Source organism: Chelonia mydas, chromosome 28, assembly GCF_015237465.2.
Source record: "Chelonia mydas isolate rCheMyd1 chromosome 28, rCheMyd1.pri.v2, whole genome shotgun sequence".
Taxonomy (NCBI): domain Eukaryota; kingdom Metazoa; phylum Chordata; order Testudines; family Cheloniidae; genus Chelonia; species Chelonia mydas.
In genome coordinates, this window is record NC_051268.2 from 6,538,295 (window position 1) to 6,553,246 (window position 14,952).

Here is a 14,952-nt window from a genome sequence, read left to right on the forward strand (position 1 = left end):
CCTTTAGCTCTCACCTTGCAGGGGGGGAGCGCCCAGGCCATCAGTGGCCAGGAAACAGGGTGTCGGCTATTCCTTGTGTCCAGACCCCAGCACATACCTGCCCTCTAGGGCTCTGCAATGATCATACACCCTTATCCCACGCCCTAGATACTTAAGAACTGCACAGGGGAAACTGAGGCACCCCCACACTATTCAGAGGAAACATTAAGAACAGTCCCACTTCGTCACAAGGCTGTATCAGAAGATTTGTGTCAGGTGACCCCCCCCCCCCATCTCCCATCAGGTGCAGGGTGACAACGCCAGCGACCTGGATTTCGGGGCGGTGCAGCGGGGGGACCCCGAGATGGAGCAGAAGATGAACCGGGTGCTGCGGGGCTGCGTGGAGACAGGGAAGGCCAACCCCATCTGCAGCCTCCACGACCAGGGGGCTGGGGGCAATGGTGAGGGGGGGGGGCAGGGCCGGGGGGGCAGTGGTTCCAGGGTGGTGGGGTGGGGGATCAGTGCCTGGGTAGGGCATAGTGGGGGGGCCCAGTGCCCCAGCAGTGGGTGACTCTTCCTGCCTCGCCCTCCAGGGAACGTGCTGAAGGAGCTGAGTGACCCAGCCGGGGCTGTGATCTATGCCAGCCGCTTCCAGGTGTGTGGGGACCCCCTGCCCCTCTGCCCCCCACGCCAACTGCTCCCAGGTGTGTGGGGACCACCTGCCGCACTGCTCCCCATGGCAGCCACCCCCAGGTGTGTGGGTTTCCCCTGCCCTCCCAGCCTGCCCCGTCATACCAGCCACTCCCAGGTGTGTGGGCCTGTCCCAGTTTCAGGGTAGCTGGGCATGACCCCATGGCTCCCCCACTCCATAGTAGGGGTGGGGCTACAACCCCCCGCAATGTACCAGGACACTCCCCTCTCTGAGGCTGGGCCCAGCCGTAGCCCCCCATCCCCAAGATTCGGTTCAATATTCGACTCACCCCCATGGGGCTGGCTGCAACCCTGCCCCCAGCAGTGCTCTGGTGTGGGGCTGCCAAGCAGGGACGCTCCCGGCCCCCAGCTAGCGACTCCAGGGTGTGTGGGACCCCTGATTTCCCCCCAGTCCCCGACCTCACCATAGGGCTGCTCCCAGCCCCTGACCCCACCCTGTCCATCACTCCTGAGTATGTGGCACCCCCCACATCCCTCCCCCTCTGGCCCCTTCTGGGTGTGTGGGACCCTGCTCCAGGCCCCCAATTCTCTTAGTCCCCCAACCTCCTCCCCTCCCTGACACCCATGTACCCCTCAGCTGGGTGACCCCACGCTGAGCGTGCTGGAGATCTGGGGGGCCGAGTACCAGGAGTCCAACGCCCTCCTGCTGCGCCCCACCGATGCCGCGCTGCTGCAACGCCTAGGCCAGCGCGAACGCTGCCCCGTGGACGTCGTGGGCACCATCACCGGGGACGGACGGGTACGGGCGCCGGTGTGGGGGAGCTGGGCCGGGGCTGTGGCTGGCGGGGCGGCTGGGGGCACCGGGCCGAGGGACGGGCAGCCGGGAGCTGCATGTGATGATGGCTTGAGCCTACGGACAGGCAGCTGAGGGGGGACTGGCGCGTGGGAGTGTCACGGAGTGTGGGGCAGTCAGGGCCCTGCACCCCCCACTTCCTGCCATTCACCGTGCCTCTCAGCCGGCCAGGAACACAGAAGGTTTATTAGCCGACAGGATCACAGCCCAAGCCAGAGCTTGTAGGTACAGACCTGGGTTCTGGGCCTCACTCCCCTTCTTGCTGCCTCACCCAGCCACCCCCCCGGCCCCTCCTCCAGCCTCTGTCCAGTTCCCCGGGCAGAAGGGGTCACCTGGGCTCAGGTTACGAAGGGCAGCCGCCAGCCTTTACCTGCTGGCCGTCCAGTGTCGTCCCTCAGGGAAGTCCCCCCCTTCTTTCCCATCCCCACCTCGCATTGGTGCAGCACCCCAGGGAAACGGAGGCACGCCCCGGGTTAGCAGAAGACAGTAAACTAGTAAAACTCCCATGCACTGTTACCAGGTTAATACTCCCCACTCCGTGGGGCCCGGATCCAGGACTTGAGTCTGGGGGAGGGGCGGCCTGGTATGAGCTGAGCCTGGGGGATCATTGGGATTCATGTGTGGGGAAGGGGTGGGCCAGGCCTGAGTCCAGGAGTGTGGGGGGAAGCAGGGCCTGGACTGGCACTGGTGGGAGGGGGTTGGGGCTGTGGAGGAGGTGGGGCCAGGACTCTTGTGGGGAAGGGTAGGCTGGGCCCCGGGGGGGGGCTTGCACTGGGCAGACAGGACACACGGGCTACTGGAGGGGTGTCAGTTCTGTGGGGCAGCAGGGTGCGGGTGGCTAGGCCTGATGGGGTTCGTGGGGGGGAGGAGCTTGGACCGCAGGGGTAGGGTGGTAGGGCTCATACGTGGGGAGTGGCTCACATGGGGGGACAGGGCATCAGGGCTCAGTGGGTGGAGACTAATGGTGGGGCCCTGGGTCATTGGGGGATTTGTGCATGCGGGGTTTGAGCCGGGGGCGTGGGGGTGAGGATGGGTCTCTAGGCATGGGGGGCTGGATCTCTGGAGTGGGGGTGGGGTTGGCTGGGACTGGGGAGGGGCACTGGGGGGCTCTGTGGAGAGAAAAGGGGTGTAGCACAAAGGCTGGGATGGGGATCCTGGTAGCAGAGATGGGGCCTGGAGGTGGGGAGAAGGGGGTGCCGACACTGGAGAGGGCGGGGTGGGCATGGGCTGGTTGTGGTAAGAGGGGGCTGGCAGTGGGGCGGGCCGCCTTCCCCAGGGTGTCCCCCCCGGTTGGAGAACCCTTGGCCAGGCAGCTGCCCCGGCCCCGCCCCAGCCCCTCATTCCAGCCCCTTGGGCGAAGCCCAAACTCCCAGCCCAGGGGCAGGAAGCAGGCATCTCTGCGGGGCTGGAGGGTGGGGTGCTAACCGCTGGGCCCCCTGGCCCTCCACACCCCCAGGACACCGGGGCATAGACTGGGGGGGCTGTGACTCGTCACTGACCCCCCCCCCCCCCCCATGGGCTATCCTCCCTCAGATTGTGCTGGTGGACGACCTGGAGGCCCCAGTGACGGACGTGGCCCCAGCGAAGCCCAGTGGGAAGAAGACGCCGGTCGACCTGCAGCTGGAGTGGGTGCTGGGCAAGATGCCACAAAAGGTACAGGGGGGGGGCCTGGGGTCGCACCCACAGATCCCCCCAGACTGCCCCCCCACGGCACCCCTTCTGGGAGAGGCCGGGGCCGGAGTAGCGGGGAGCTCCCCCCATAGACAGTGCCCCCACCCTACCCTCCCACAGCATTCCCTGCTGCGAGAGGCCAGGGCTGGAGTAGTCGGGAGCTTCCCCCATAGACAGTGCCCCCCGCTTGCTCCCCACAGCGTCCCCTGCTGGATTAACTCATGAATGTCCCATCTTTTCTCCAGGAATTTGTCTTGTCCCACAACAGCCCAGCCCTCCACCGCCTGTGCCTGCCCCCTGGGCTGAGTGTGGGGGACGCCCTGGAGCGGGTCCTGCGGCTGCCGGCCGTGGCCAGCAAACGCTACCTGACCAACAAGGTACCCTGCCCCCCCCCCCCCCCGAGGGTGTGGCCCAAGTGAGCTCGTGACGACTCAGAGGGTAGTGCCCCCAACCCTGTGGAACGATGCTGGTTCGGGCGGGACCCAACCGAGAGTGCCAATTCAGGGCAAATTGCTTAGCTGGGCAGTTACAGCCCCAGGCTGGGGTTTCTGGGCACACCAAGGCAAACCCAACCAGCCAGCCAGAGAGGACTTTGGTTTTACCCCACTGGCTAACCACAAGTCACACAAGCAATTCCCTTAGACACTCCAGTTTCCCAGTATCCCCACCAGTGCCCCTCGTCATGGGGACAGATGGTTATGAAAACCAATACCCCAGTAAAAGAAAAAAGGTTCCCTCGATCCCAAAGGACCAAGCCCCAGACCCAGGTCAATCTACAAATCAGATCTTACCCACAAATCACGCTGTGGCCAGTCCTTTGGAATCTAAAATCTAAAGGTTCATTCATAAAAGGAAACAAGATAGAGATGAGAGCCAGAATTGATTACATGGACTCAATGACAGACAGTAATGGCCAAGTTCTTGGTTCAGGCTTGTAGCAGGGATGGAATAAGCTGCAGGTTCAAATCCCGTCTCTGGACAACATCCTCAGCTGGGAGGGGTCCTCCAGAGGTCAGAAGCAGGATGGAGGAGCTGCAACAGCTCTTCATAGTCTCTTGCCGTGTGGTCTCTTTCTTTGTCCCAAAGACAAGCTGTCCAGCCCATGGCCTGGAAACACCTCAGGGGTCGGTCCATAGGCAGGTCCCTGCCTGCCTGGCTGAGTCCCCAGGCGTGTCTGCCTTCTCTCAATGGGTCACTCGTATCGCTGATGGTCCTTAATGAGCCATCCAGCAGGCTAGGCCGAGCTGACCCCAAACTGTCTGGGGTGTCCCCCGGAAGCACAGCACAAGTTTGAACTACAGACAGTACAGAGCCAATATTCCTAACTTCAGCTACAAAAATGATACACGTACACAGATAGCATTATCCTGACCAGCCAACCATCGCCTTCCTGTAGACACCTCACACGACAATCTCTGTACAATATTTCCTGTTCATATAGAACAGTGGTTGCAACAGTGATCTATACGGTTACAGATTATGTCAATAACATCACACCCTGTCTCTGCCCTCCCATGCCAGAGGGTGAGTGCCTCATGCCCCCTGGCACTGTATCTCTGCCCCCTGAGTGGCCGTATCCCCACACCTCCTGATCCTGTGTGTCTGCCCTCCCGGAGGGGAAAGTGTCCTGCACCCCGTGACCCCATGTCTCTGTCATCGTCCTGTGGGGCGTAATGCCCCCTGGCCCCAGCTCTCTGCTCCCCCACCTCACCCCAGAGGGGTACTGCCACCCTGAGCCGTGTGTCCCTGTGGCAGGTGGACCGGTCGGTGACGGGGCTGGTGGCCCAGCAGCAGTGCGTGGGTCCCCTGCACACACCCCTGGCCGATGTGGCCGTGGTGGCTCTGTCCCCCTTCGAGACGGTGGGGGCAGCCACGGCCCTCGGGGAGCAGCCACTCAAGGGACTGATCGACCCGGGCGCGGGGGCCCGGCTGGCCGTGGGTGAGGCGCTCACCAACCTGGTCTTTGCCCGCGTCACCGACCTGCGGGTGAGTGGCCCTGTGAGCCATGGGGGGTCTGCTTGGGGAGGGGAGGTTGGGGGGATGCTGGGGGGGGGTCTGCTTGGGGAGGGGACAGCCTGGGGGGGGGCTGAGTGGGGGGGGGCTCGTCTGTGTCTGACATTTTCCCTCCTGTGGCTAATCCTCCTCCTCTTGGCCCCCCCACCACACAGATGTGAAGTGCAGTGGGTATTGGAGGTGGAGGGGGCCCATGGGGCTGTGTGTGTGTGTGGGGAGATTGGGGCTGTATGGGGGTCCCGTGTCTCACCCCGCTTTCTTCCCAGGATATGAAGTGCAACTGGACCTGGCTGTGGGGTGGGGGGGCCATGGGGTTGTGGGCTCATGTGGCTGATTCTCTCCCCCCTTCCCCTCCGGGACGTGAAGTACAGCAGGAACTGGGGGGGGCTGTGGTGCAGTGGGGTGGTTGTGGGGCTGTCAGCGGACCACGGCTGACCCCTCTCTGTCCCCAGGATGTGAAATGCAATGGGCACTGGTTGTGGAGGCTGTGGGGCGGCCATGGGGCAGTGTGGGGCGGGAGGGGGCATGGGGCTGTATGGGAGCCCAATGGCTGACCCCCCTCTCCCCTCCGGACGTGAAGTGCAGCGGGAACTGGATGTGGAGGCCATAAAGCGGGGGCACTATGGGGCAGTGCAGGAGGCATGGGGCTGGTCGGGGCCCCGTGGCTGACCCCCCTCTCCCCCCAGGACGTGAAGTGCAGCGGGAACTGGATGTGGGCGGCCAAGCAGGCGGGCGAGGGCGCGGCGCTGGTGGACGCCTGTAGGGCCATGTGCGCCGTCATGGGCCAGCTGGGGGTGGCCGTGGACGGGGGCAAGGACTCGCTCAGCATGGCGGCCCGCGTGGGCACGGACATCGTCATGGCGCCCGGTGAGTGTGGGGGGTGGGCTCTGCCCCTTCGCCCTGCCCCAGCAGCCCCCCACCTCTCCACGCTCAGCAGGCCGGGCATCTGTCCATAGGGAAACAGAGGCACACCACCAGATGCCTCATCTCCCACAGACCTCCTCTGTTAGAGGGGTGTGCACACGAGGGCCGCCCCATGTCCATCCCCAAAGCTACTGCCCCATGCCCCCTCTGCCCCCACTGCAGCCAGTCCTCACTCCCCTATCCACCCCGTAAAGGGTCCCCAATTCATCCCCTGCAGGTGCCCTGGCTTTCTTGCCCCCGGGAGTCCCCAATCCCGCCCTTCCAAGCTCTCCTGGCCCCCCACACTGGCTCTTTCCCCCGCTTCCCCCACCCCCCTAGGCTAGCTGGACTCCCCACTGACCCCATCCCATCTCCCCACAGGGACATTGGTCGTCTCAGCCTACGCCGTGTGTCCGGACATCAGGGCCACCGTCACACCTGACCTCAAGTGCCCCGATGGCAAAGGTGAGGGGCGGGGGCTGGTTGGCTCAGGGGAGTGGGGAATGGGGCACAGGCTCTTTCCCTTTTAGGGGGCACCAGCTCCCATCTGGCCCCAGGGCACGGACTGGCTGGCTCAGAGGGGTGGGGCATGGGGCCTTTCCCCTCTTGGGGGCGCTGGCTCTGATGTGCCACAGGCCAGGGACTGGCTGGCTCGGGGACCCTGGTGTCTGGCTCTGACCCCATCTCTCTTGCCCTGCAGGGGCCCTACTGTACGTGGAGCTGTGCCCCGAGCGGCACCGGCTGGGGGGCAGTGCCCTGGCGCAGTGCTACTCCCAGCTGGGGGATAGCTGCCCAGACCTGGAGAACCCGGACAGCCTGGCAGCCTGCTTCCGCGTCACCCAGCAATTGCTGCAAGGTGTGTCCGTCCGTCTGTCCGTCCCTGCCGGGGGGGGATGAGCCCTGCTGTGGGGGAAGTGTGAGGGGGGCTGGCCATGTGGCCTCCCCAGACCTGGAGGGTGCCCCTGGGGCTGGGGGAGGAGCTGGATGTGGGCACCCCAGGAGTGGAGTGAAGCTGGCCTGGGTGCCCCTCGGGGCTGGGCGGGGAGCTGGATGTGGGCACCCCCAGGGTCTGAGGGGCGGGGCTGGGGGGGTGGAGTGAAGCTGGCATGGGTGCCCATTGGGGCTGGGGGGGAGCTGGGATGCTGGGGGGGACCTGTCCCACCCGGTGCTGTCCCCCCAGAGTCGGTGGTGAGCGCGGGGCATGACGTGAGTGACGGGGGGCTGGTGACCTGCCTGCTGGAGATGGCCTTCGCCGGGAACTGTGGGCTGCAGGCCGAGCTGGTGGCACCGGGGCTTAGCGGTGAGTGGGGGGCCCTGCCCCGAACCCCACAACCTGGTGGTAAATGGGGGACTTCACCCCGAACCCGTGTCCCAAGCCCCACAGCCCAGCGGTGAATGGAAAACCCCATCACAAACCCCCTCCCCAAATCCCCACCCTGAACCCCACAGCCTGGCAGTGAATGGGGGACCCTGTCCCATAACCCCTCCCCAAACCTCTGTCCTGAGCCCTCCCGTAGCCCAGTGGTGAGAGCCTGGACCCCTCCCCCACAAGGCCAACCTCACCGACCACCTCACACGAGCCCCCCCACCTCTAAATCCCCCAGTTCTCCCCCCCAAGCTGACTCCCCTCCCCCCCCAGCCCTGGGGGTGCTGTTTGCCGAGGAGCTGGGCCTGGTGCTGGAGGTGCCCAGCGCTGTGGCAGGAGACGTCTGCAGACGGTACGAGGAGGCTGGAGTGCGGTGCCTGCCCATCGGGCAGACGGGACCCCTGGGCCCCCAGTCCATGGTGAGTGGGGCTGTGGGTTGGGATTGAGGGGCACCGCAGAGCTGGGGGGAGCAGGGGGCTGCAGGTAGCAGGGGGCTGCTGGGGGGGCACCACAGAGCTGGGGGGGGGGAACAGGGCAGGGAGCAGGGGGCTGCAGGTCAGGAGTGGGGGGCACCGCAGAGCTGGGGGCGGGCAGGGCTGGGCTGGGCTAGCAGGGGCTGCGGGTCGGGAGAGAGGGGCACCCGGCAGAGCTGGGGGGAAGCCCAGGGCTGGGCTAGCAGGGGCTGCGGGTCGGGAGTGAGGGGCACCAGTGCTGCAGTCCCCCCGGCTGACGCCCCTGCGTGCCCCCAGGTGCGGCTGCGGGTGAACGGGCAGGAGGAGCTGGCGCGGCCCGTGGGTGACCTGCGCGCCCTCTGGGAGGCCACGAGTTTCCAGCTGGAGCGGCTGCAAGCGTCACCCCAATGCGTGGAGCAGGAGGAGAGGGGGCTGGCGCAGCGCCAGGGCCCCAGCTTCACCCTGACCTTCGACCCCAAGATTGAGCCCCCGCTGCTGGGCCAGATGGGTGAGGGCCGGGGCCCCTGGGGGGAGGGGCTCACTGGGGGGAGGAGGGGTGTGTGGGAGGGGGTGTCCCCAGATCGCTATGGAGAAAGGAGGTCTCTGGGGGGGAGGGGTGTGTGGGCAGCGGTGTCCCCAGGTCCCCGTGGGGGGGGGGGGGTCTCTGCCAGTGGGGGTGCACTGAGCCCAGCAGGCCCTGGTCTCTAACCCCACCTTTGCCCCCAGCCCGGCCGGGCCCGCGCGTGGCCATCCTGCGCGAGGAGGGCAGCAACGGGGACCGCGAGATGGTGGCAGCCTTCGTCATGGCGGGGTTCCAGGTGAGACCTCCCCACCCCCACCCCGAACCCTGGAGTCCTGCTCCGCCCCCCCCCCACTCTAACCACTCGGCCCCACCCCCCTCTCTCCCCAGGCCTGGGACGTGACCATGCAGGACCTGTACGCAGGGGAGGTGACTCTGGAGTCGTTCCGGGGCCTGGTCTTTGTGGGGGGCTTCAGCTACGCGGACGTCCTAGGGTCTGCCAAAGGTGAGACCCCTGCCCGGGAGCCAGCCAGTGCCCCCCTCACCTCCTGAGCCAGCCAGTGCCCCCCTCACCTCACACCCCACCCAGCCAGCGTGTCCACTCCCTTCACCCCCCGCCGAGCCAGCGTGTCCACTCCCCTCACCCCCCGCCGAGCCAGCGAGTCCCCACCCTGGGGCCAGTTGGAAGCCGGCACCCCCTAGAAGGGACAGGCTCCGAGCCCCGTTCCCCACCCCCCTGAGCCAGCCAGTCCCCCTCGGGGGCCAGCCAGTGCCCCCCCTCGCCTCCTGAGCCAGCGTGTCCACTCCCCTCACCCCCGCCGAGCCAGCCAGTCTCCACCCTGGGGCCAGTTGGAAGCCGGCACCCCCTAGAAGGGACAGGCTCCGAGCCCCGTTCCCCACCCCCCTGAGCCAGCCAGTCCCCGTCGGGGGCCAGGTTCGAGCCAGTGGCCCCTGGAAGGGAAAGGCCCCGGGCCCCATTGCCCCCAGGTGACTGACCCCCGGTGTCCCTTTTTGTCCCCAGGCTGGGCAGCTTCGGTGACCTTCAACCCCCGGGCGCGGGCCCAGTTTGAGGCCTTTCACCGGCGCAGGGACACGTTCAGCCTGGGTGTCTGCAACGGCTGCCAGCTGATGGCGCTGCTGGGCTGGGTGGGGGGCGGGAGCCCCACGAGCGACCCCCCGGGTGAGTGGGGCTGGGGGGAGGGGCCTGTCGGTGGGCTGGAGGGATTGGGGAGGTGTCTGGGTGGGGGATTCTAGGGCAGGGCTCACTCAGCCTGTCTGTCCGCAGGTGGGGCCGTCCGTCCCGGGGTGCTGCTGGCCCCCAACGATTCGGGCCGGTTCGAGTCGCGTTTCGTGGCGCTGGCCGTCGAGCAGAGCCCGGCGGTGATGCTGCAGGGCATGGCTGGCTCCACCCTGGGAATCTGGGTGGCGCACGGAGAAGGTAACAGCTCTGGGGGGCTGCTCGCTCCGTCCCGTATACACAGCCCCGCTCCCCACCCCAGGTGCGGATGCATCTCAGCGCTGGGTGAGGGGACCCTGTACAACCAGCCTCTGCGTCCTACCCCAGAGGAGTGGCTGGGGGGTCCTTCCCTAATATGGTGGGAGGGGTCCTTGCCCTGGCCTCCCCCCCACCCCCTCCCGTCGGGTGTGTGTCTCCGTCGAGCCATGGTCCTGTGCGTGTTGCTCTCGAGGTGTCCGTGCGCCTGAGACGGGAAGGCTTTTCCCCAGCAGGCTCCGCTGGGCCGTACCTGCCCCCTTCTCCCCCTCAAGCTGCATCCCAAGAGCGTGGAGCATGGTGCGGCCCGACCGTCTCTCCGGTTCCTTTGCAGCACCCGTGGTCGGAGACGGGTCCTCCAGCCGACGTGGTGGGGGTGGGGGAGGGTAAATTGTTCGTGCTTAACCGTCAGTGGTAGAAAAGCTCCTTTCCGAGCATTGGGGTCCCCTTCAGCAAACGGGGGGCACCTCGAGAGGGGTGCCTCTGGATTGGACTCTGGTGCGACCATTGCTGGGATCCTGGCATCCAGTTCTGGTGCCCTCAGCTCAAGAAGGCCTGAGTCGATTGCAGAGGGGTCACGAGGAGCCAGCGGGGTTGCAGGCCTCCAGGTAGCATCGAGAACTAAAGTTAAAGCATGGTTAGCCCAGAGCCCAGCCAGGCTGTGGTGAACCCCTGGGCTCAAGCTCCGTCTGTCTCTCTGTCTGGCTCCAGCTGAGAGCCCCGACTCCTTCCAGCCCCCGACTCTTATTTCCCCGCCCCCAACCTGTCCCGTCCTTTGTTCTCCGGCTGGGGAAATGCTGTTTATCCTCCCCAAGGAGAGGTGGGGGGGTCCATCTCCCTCTGGGTTGTTGGTTGCTTGGTGTCGCTGTCCGGGCCATTGTATTTGCCTTCATCTTCTGAGATGCTCCATTGATATAGGGGCTAAGGCTCCTACAGCTCGGTGACACCCCCACCTATGTTCCTCAGCCGGTCCCAAGAGCAAACAGCCCTTTCCCACCCCACTGGGTCACAAAGCAGCCAACAGGGCAAACTGAGGCACACAGTGGCTTCCAAAAGATTGCCAAATATTCCAGCTTCGGCACACCTGTCTTCTAGCCAAAGCCATGTGCCACCAGAGAGCTCCACTGACGAGCCTTAGTGTCCCCTCTGCAGAGAACAAGACGTAGGAGAGGGGAAGCGAGCTCCTCGTAGGGACTTGCAGTGAATTTCAGGCTGCGTCCTGCCTGCTCGACCCGTCCCTGGGCTGTCATGGCAGGTTGGCTCCGGGGTGTCTCTTTTGGAGTCTGGTTCCCTGGCTTGTACAGTAGCTGGAGCTCTTGGAGAGGGCGGTCCCTGAGTGTGTGTCCCCCCCGCCCCCCTCGCTCTCCTTCCCCGCCCCCGCGGGTCCTTCCCCCAGAGGGTGTTTGCCAAGCAGAAGGAACTGGAGAGCTCTGTGCTCAGGGCCTCGGTCCGGTGCAGGAGGAGAAGGGCGCAGGCGCTGGCCACAGCTAAGGAAAATCCCCCCGTCTCAGCACATGAAGGGCCTGCCCAGCTCGAGTGGAGCACGCCGGGGTCCGCACAACCGGGAGAACCCCCGTTGCTGTACAGGGCAAGCAACTGGGCTCCGCACTCCCTGCCCTGCTGGCCATCATGACAGTGAGAGAATGTGCGGGGGGGCTTTATCGGTCTCACCCCCATGCCCTCCCCAGCTCGCATGCGGTTTCACGCTCCCGAGGCAACATCGGGGTATGGAGGCGGTGGGCCTGTTGTGGGGGGGGTGTCCCGCTGGGGCTCTCTGCCCATCTCACCCCTTCTTTTCCCCTGCCCCAGGTCGGATGCGGTTCCGCTCACCCGAGGTGCTGGCTGCAGTGACGTCGGGGGGCTTGGCCCCGCTGCGCTACGTGGATGACCAGGGCCAGCCCACCCAGGAGTACCCCCTGAACCCCAACGGCTCCCCGCTGGGCATCGCCGGGCTCTGCTCGCCCGACGGGCGCCATTTGGCCATGATGCCCCACCCCGAGCGCTGCGTCCTGCCCTGGCAGTGGGCCTGGATGCCGCCCGACTGGCGCCGCACCATGGAGGTCTCGCCCTGGCTGCGCATGTTCCAGAACGCCTGCGAGTGGTGCCTGGAGCACCCCGAGGGGGAGTTCTGACTGCGGAGCCCAGTCGCCAGCCGGTCTCGTATCCCAAGGTTTGTCCCCGGGCCGGGACCGGCACAAAACCGCCCTGGTTTTATCCGGTGTGGGACTGGGGAGGCGGGGCTATTTCAGGAGCACATGGCCCCGCCCCCTCCGCCGTGACCTCCTATGCACCGTGCATATGAGGTCATGCTGGTGGGGGCTGGACGGTGCGCTCTTAAAAATGCCCCCTCCTGCAGTGTGACCGTCTGTGCACCGGGCATGTGGGGTGAGGTCATGCTGGAGGGGGCGGGGTTTGTGTGAGAGAGGTTGAATGGGGGCGGGGTCACATGGGAGGAGGCGGGTCCACACTGTTCCCTGAAGGTCCTTAGTCCCGATCCCTACAGGGCCAGCCACCCCCAGCCTGGAGACCTGTCAGCAGTTCCCCTTCCTGGCCACTGGGGACAGACTTGAAGAGGAACAAAAGCAGGGGTGTGAGGGGTTCAGTGGGGGAATTGAGCTGGGGGGCTGGGGGCCAGGACAGGTCCAGGAGGAGCAGGGCAGGAGGAGGTTGGTGGGGTTTAGAGGGGATTGGCTGTCTGAGCAGCCCCTGCTTGCTGGTTAATGGGTCTGGGGGGCTGGAGCCCAGAGGAGAGGGTGGGCCTGCGCTCCCACCAGACCCGGGGAACAGGGTGTGGAACCCCCTCGAAGGGGCCACGGATGTTTGAAAGGCCTGGGGGAGACGGGGGGTGAGGAATAGAGTGACTCAGAGGGGACGGCTGATGGGGCAGAGTTGCAGGGGGCAGTGGAGGACAGCTAATGCCATTGCTGTAGATCGGGGCTTCTCAAACTGGGGGTCGTGAGGTCATTACGTGGGTGGCTGCGAGCTCTCAACCTCCACCCCAACCCCGCTTGCCTCCAGTGTTAGTATTGGTGTTAAATATGTTAAAAACTGTTTAATGTTTTGGGGGGGCACGCCGAGGCTTGCTGTGTGAACAGGGTCGCCAGTAAAGCCATCTGAGCCCCACTGCTGTGGATGGTGGTTCATCCCTCGCCGTGACAATCCAGGCAGGCCCTTTTGCTGTCCCCAGCACCACAGTGATGCACTCGTGTGTGGCGGGGTGTCAGGTCTTCCCTGGGGCACCGGGGTATTTCCACGGCTGGCAGATCCTTTCTTTCCCCACCCTGGAATGAACTCCGCCACCCTCCCTCCCCAGCCTGCCATGAGCTCGCAGCGGCATACCGAGGGGAGCAAACCCCGGCTCGGACAAGAGACACAGAGATGCTGCTGCTCGTCAATTTGTGGAAAGGAAAAACTGGTTTTTCAACTGGACCTTGGCTCCGAGGAAGGGAGAGTGGAAAAGCCCAGAGCTGTCTTTGGGCTGAGGCTGGGTCTCCTCGGTGGTGGGACTGGCCAGCTGGAGACGATCCCAGCCCAGAGCCCAAGGGGGAGGTTGGAATTTCTCACCCCCCCCCTGCTCCCTGGAGCCCCGCAGGGAAGGGGGAGGAGGTGGGGCAGGCAGATGGGGTGTTCGGAAGGGTTGGGCAGCAGGGTTTAGGTAGCACAGGCTCAGGGAACTGGAGGACATATCAACCCTGGTGTCAGTATCCTCCGAGATCTGCCCCGCGGGGTCTCGATCTCGCTGTGAGTCTGCAGCGCCTGGACCCGAGCTGGGGCCTGCGAGGAGTGGCGGGGGAGTTTGAATCCCCTGCTCTGGGCAGGGATTGGTTGGATGAAAGCCTTCTGCTGGGCTCTTTCCAGTTCTGTGTGATTTATCTCCTGGTCCTATTTCCATCTGCACTCCCGTTGCCAACCCCAGCTGCCGGCCTCAGCGCTCCCCCGTAGCAATCATGGACCTGCAGCTCTCACCGAAACTGTCCCCTGCAGGCGCCTGCCGTCAGGGTTTTTCTCCTTAGGTGGGGGGAGATTCATGTGACTCTTTGTGTAACAATATTCAAGGAAGTATTTGTTCATTAGCTGGCAGCAGCTCGGCCTTAAGTGGAGGCCAGTTTGTGTGTGTCACTCTTAACTTGTTGATCCCATCAAAGGGATCCTTCCACGCTCCCCCCAGCACCCCCCAAAGCCATGTAACAGGCTGACCTGCTGTCCTCCACTTCCAGCATCGCGCTGAGCCGGGCTTCCAGCCCTCCCTCGGAGAGCGGGGCTCAGCCTTTGGGGTTGGAGCCATCGGCCCCCACCCGTCGCTTCGCTGTGGCTTTGTGGGTTTCAGGTTTGTGGGGCAGCAGCATGGCCTGGATGTTGGGCAGGACCCCTTGCCCGGCCGCCTGTTGAGCTCTTTGTCAGGGCGAGTGGCCAGGGGGTAATCGGGGGTTTCTTGTCCCGGGCCGCGTTGCCAGACAGCTGGAGGATTTCAGCCGTGGGCTACAGCCCAGCTGGTGCCTGCAGCCCGAGTGAGACTCGCCCTGAGCCTGCTGCTTGCCGTCAGCCACTAGCAATGAATTTCCCCCATTTGCCTGGGGGCGCCCAGCTCCCCTGCCTCGGTTCCTGTTTCTGCCTGGCAGCGAGATGGGGAGGGGGTTGCACAGGGGAGGAGTCGGGGGAGGGGGTTGTGTAGGGGAGGGGCCAGGGGGAGGGGGTTGCACAGGGCAGGGGACGGGTGTTTGCCTCACCCCAGAGTCACTTGCAGGTTCCCGGGCCCAAGCAGCAGCCCCACGGCTGGGCCTGCCCCACACATACCCTACGCGCCAACTGTGCGCCAGGGATGGTGCCCGGCCTAGCGGACAGCGCCCAGGAGCAGCGTCCCGGGCGCCTGGATTCCCTTCCCAGCCCTGCTGCTGTCCCTGGTCAATTCCCCTCCCACTGCCTCACTTTCCCTGTTGTCAAAATCCTGGCCTGGGGGCTGCCGCTTTGCCAGCTCCCTGCCTGTAAGAACTGGGAGGTGAGCCGGGAAATCCGGGGTCTTGGTAGAGATAATGACGGGGGGGGGGCTTTAGA

At 65.2% G+C, this 14,952-nt stretch overlaps 2 protein-coding genes and 1 pseudogene across 13 annotated transcripts in view; 2 read left to right on the plus strand and 1 right to left on the minus strand.

Annotated features, from left to right (window-relative positions):
- Positions 1-13,023, plus strand: part of LOC119565026 (phosphoribosylformylglycinamidine synthase) — a 106,186-nt gene extending 93,163 nt beyond the window's left edge. For 9 of the 10 annotated variants that reach the window (XM_043537198.1, XM_043537199.1, XM_043537200.1 and 6 more), the window contains 17 exons: positions 284-440; positions 573-634; positions 1,268-1,429; positions 3,017-3,136; positions 3,400-3,531; positions 4,910-5,140; positions 5,854-6,034; positions 6,452-6,535; positions 6,771-6,926; positions 7,251-7,370; positions 7,710-7,855; positions 8,186-8,396; positions 8,615-8,706; positions 8,799-8,913; positions 9,430-9,588; positions 9,694-9,846; positions 11,710-13,023. In XM_043537198.1, the coding sequence (XP_043393133.1) occupies positions 284-440; positions 573-634; positions 1,268-1,429; positions 3,017-3,136; positions 3,400-3,531; positions 4,910-5,140; positions 5,854-6,034; positions 6,452-6,535; positions 6,771-6,926; positions 7,251-7,370; positions 7,710-7,855; positions 8,186-8,396; positions 8,615-8,706; positions 8,799-8,913; positions 9,430-9,588; positions 9,694-9,846; positions 11,710-12,032 (2,604 nt within the window). In that variant the 3' untranslated portion in view covers positions 12,033-13,023. Of the gene's footprint in view, positions 1-283; positions 441-572; positions 635-1,267; positions 1,430-3,016; positions 3,137-3,399; positions 3,532-4,909; positions 5,141-5,853; positions 6,035-6,451; positions 6,536-6,770; positions 6,927-7,250; positions 7,371-7,709; positions 7,856-8,185; positions 8,397-8,614; positions 8,707-8,798; positions 8,914-9,429; positions 9,589-9,693; positions 9,847-11,709 lie in introns of those variants that run through there. The other variant, XR_006287726.1, reaches the window with a different exon arrangement.
- Positions 1-14,952, minus strand: part of LOC102934537 — a 1,094,240-nt pseudogene that overhangs the window by 845,086 nt on the left and 234,202 nt on the right.
- The window catches only part of LOC102933291 (zinc finger protein OZF), a 1,218,290-nt gene that overhangs the window by 691,077 nt on the left and 512,261 nt on the right, over positions 1-14,952 (plus strand). The gene's annotated exons all lie outside the window — the stretch shown is intronic.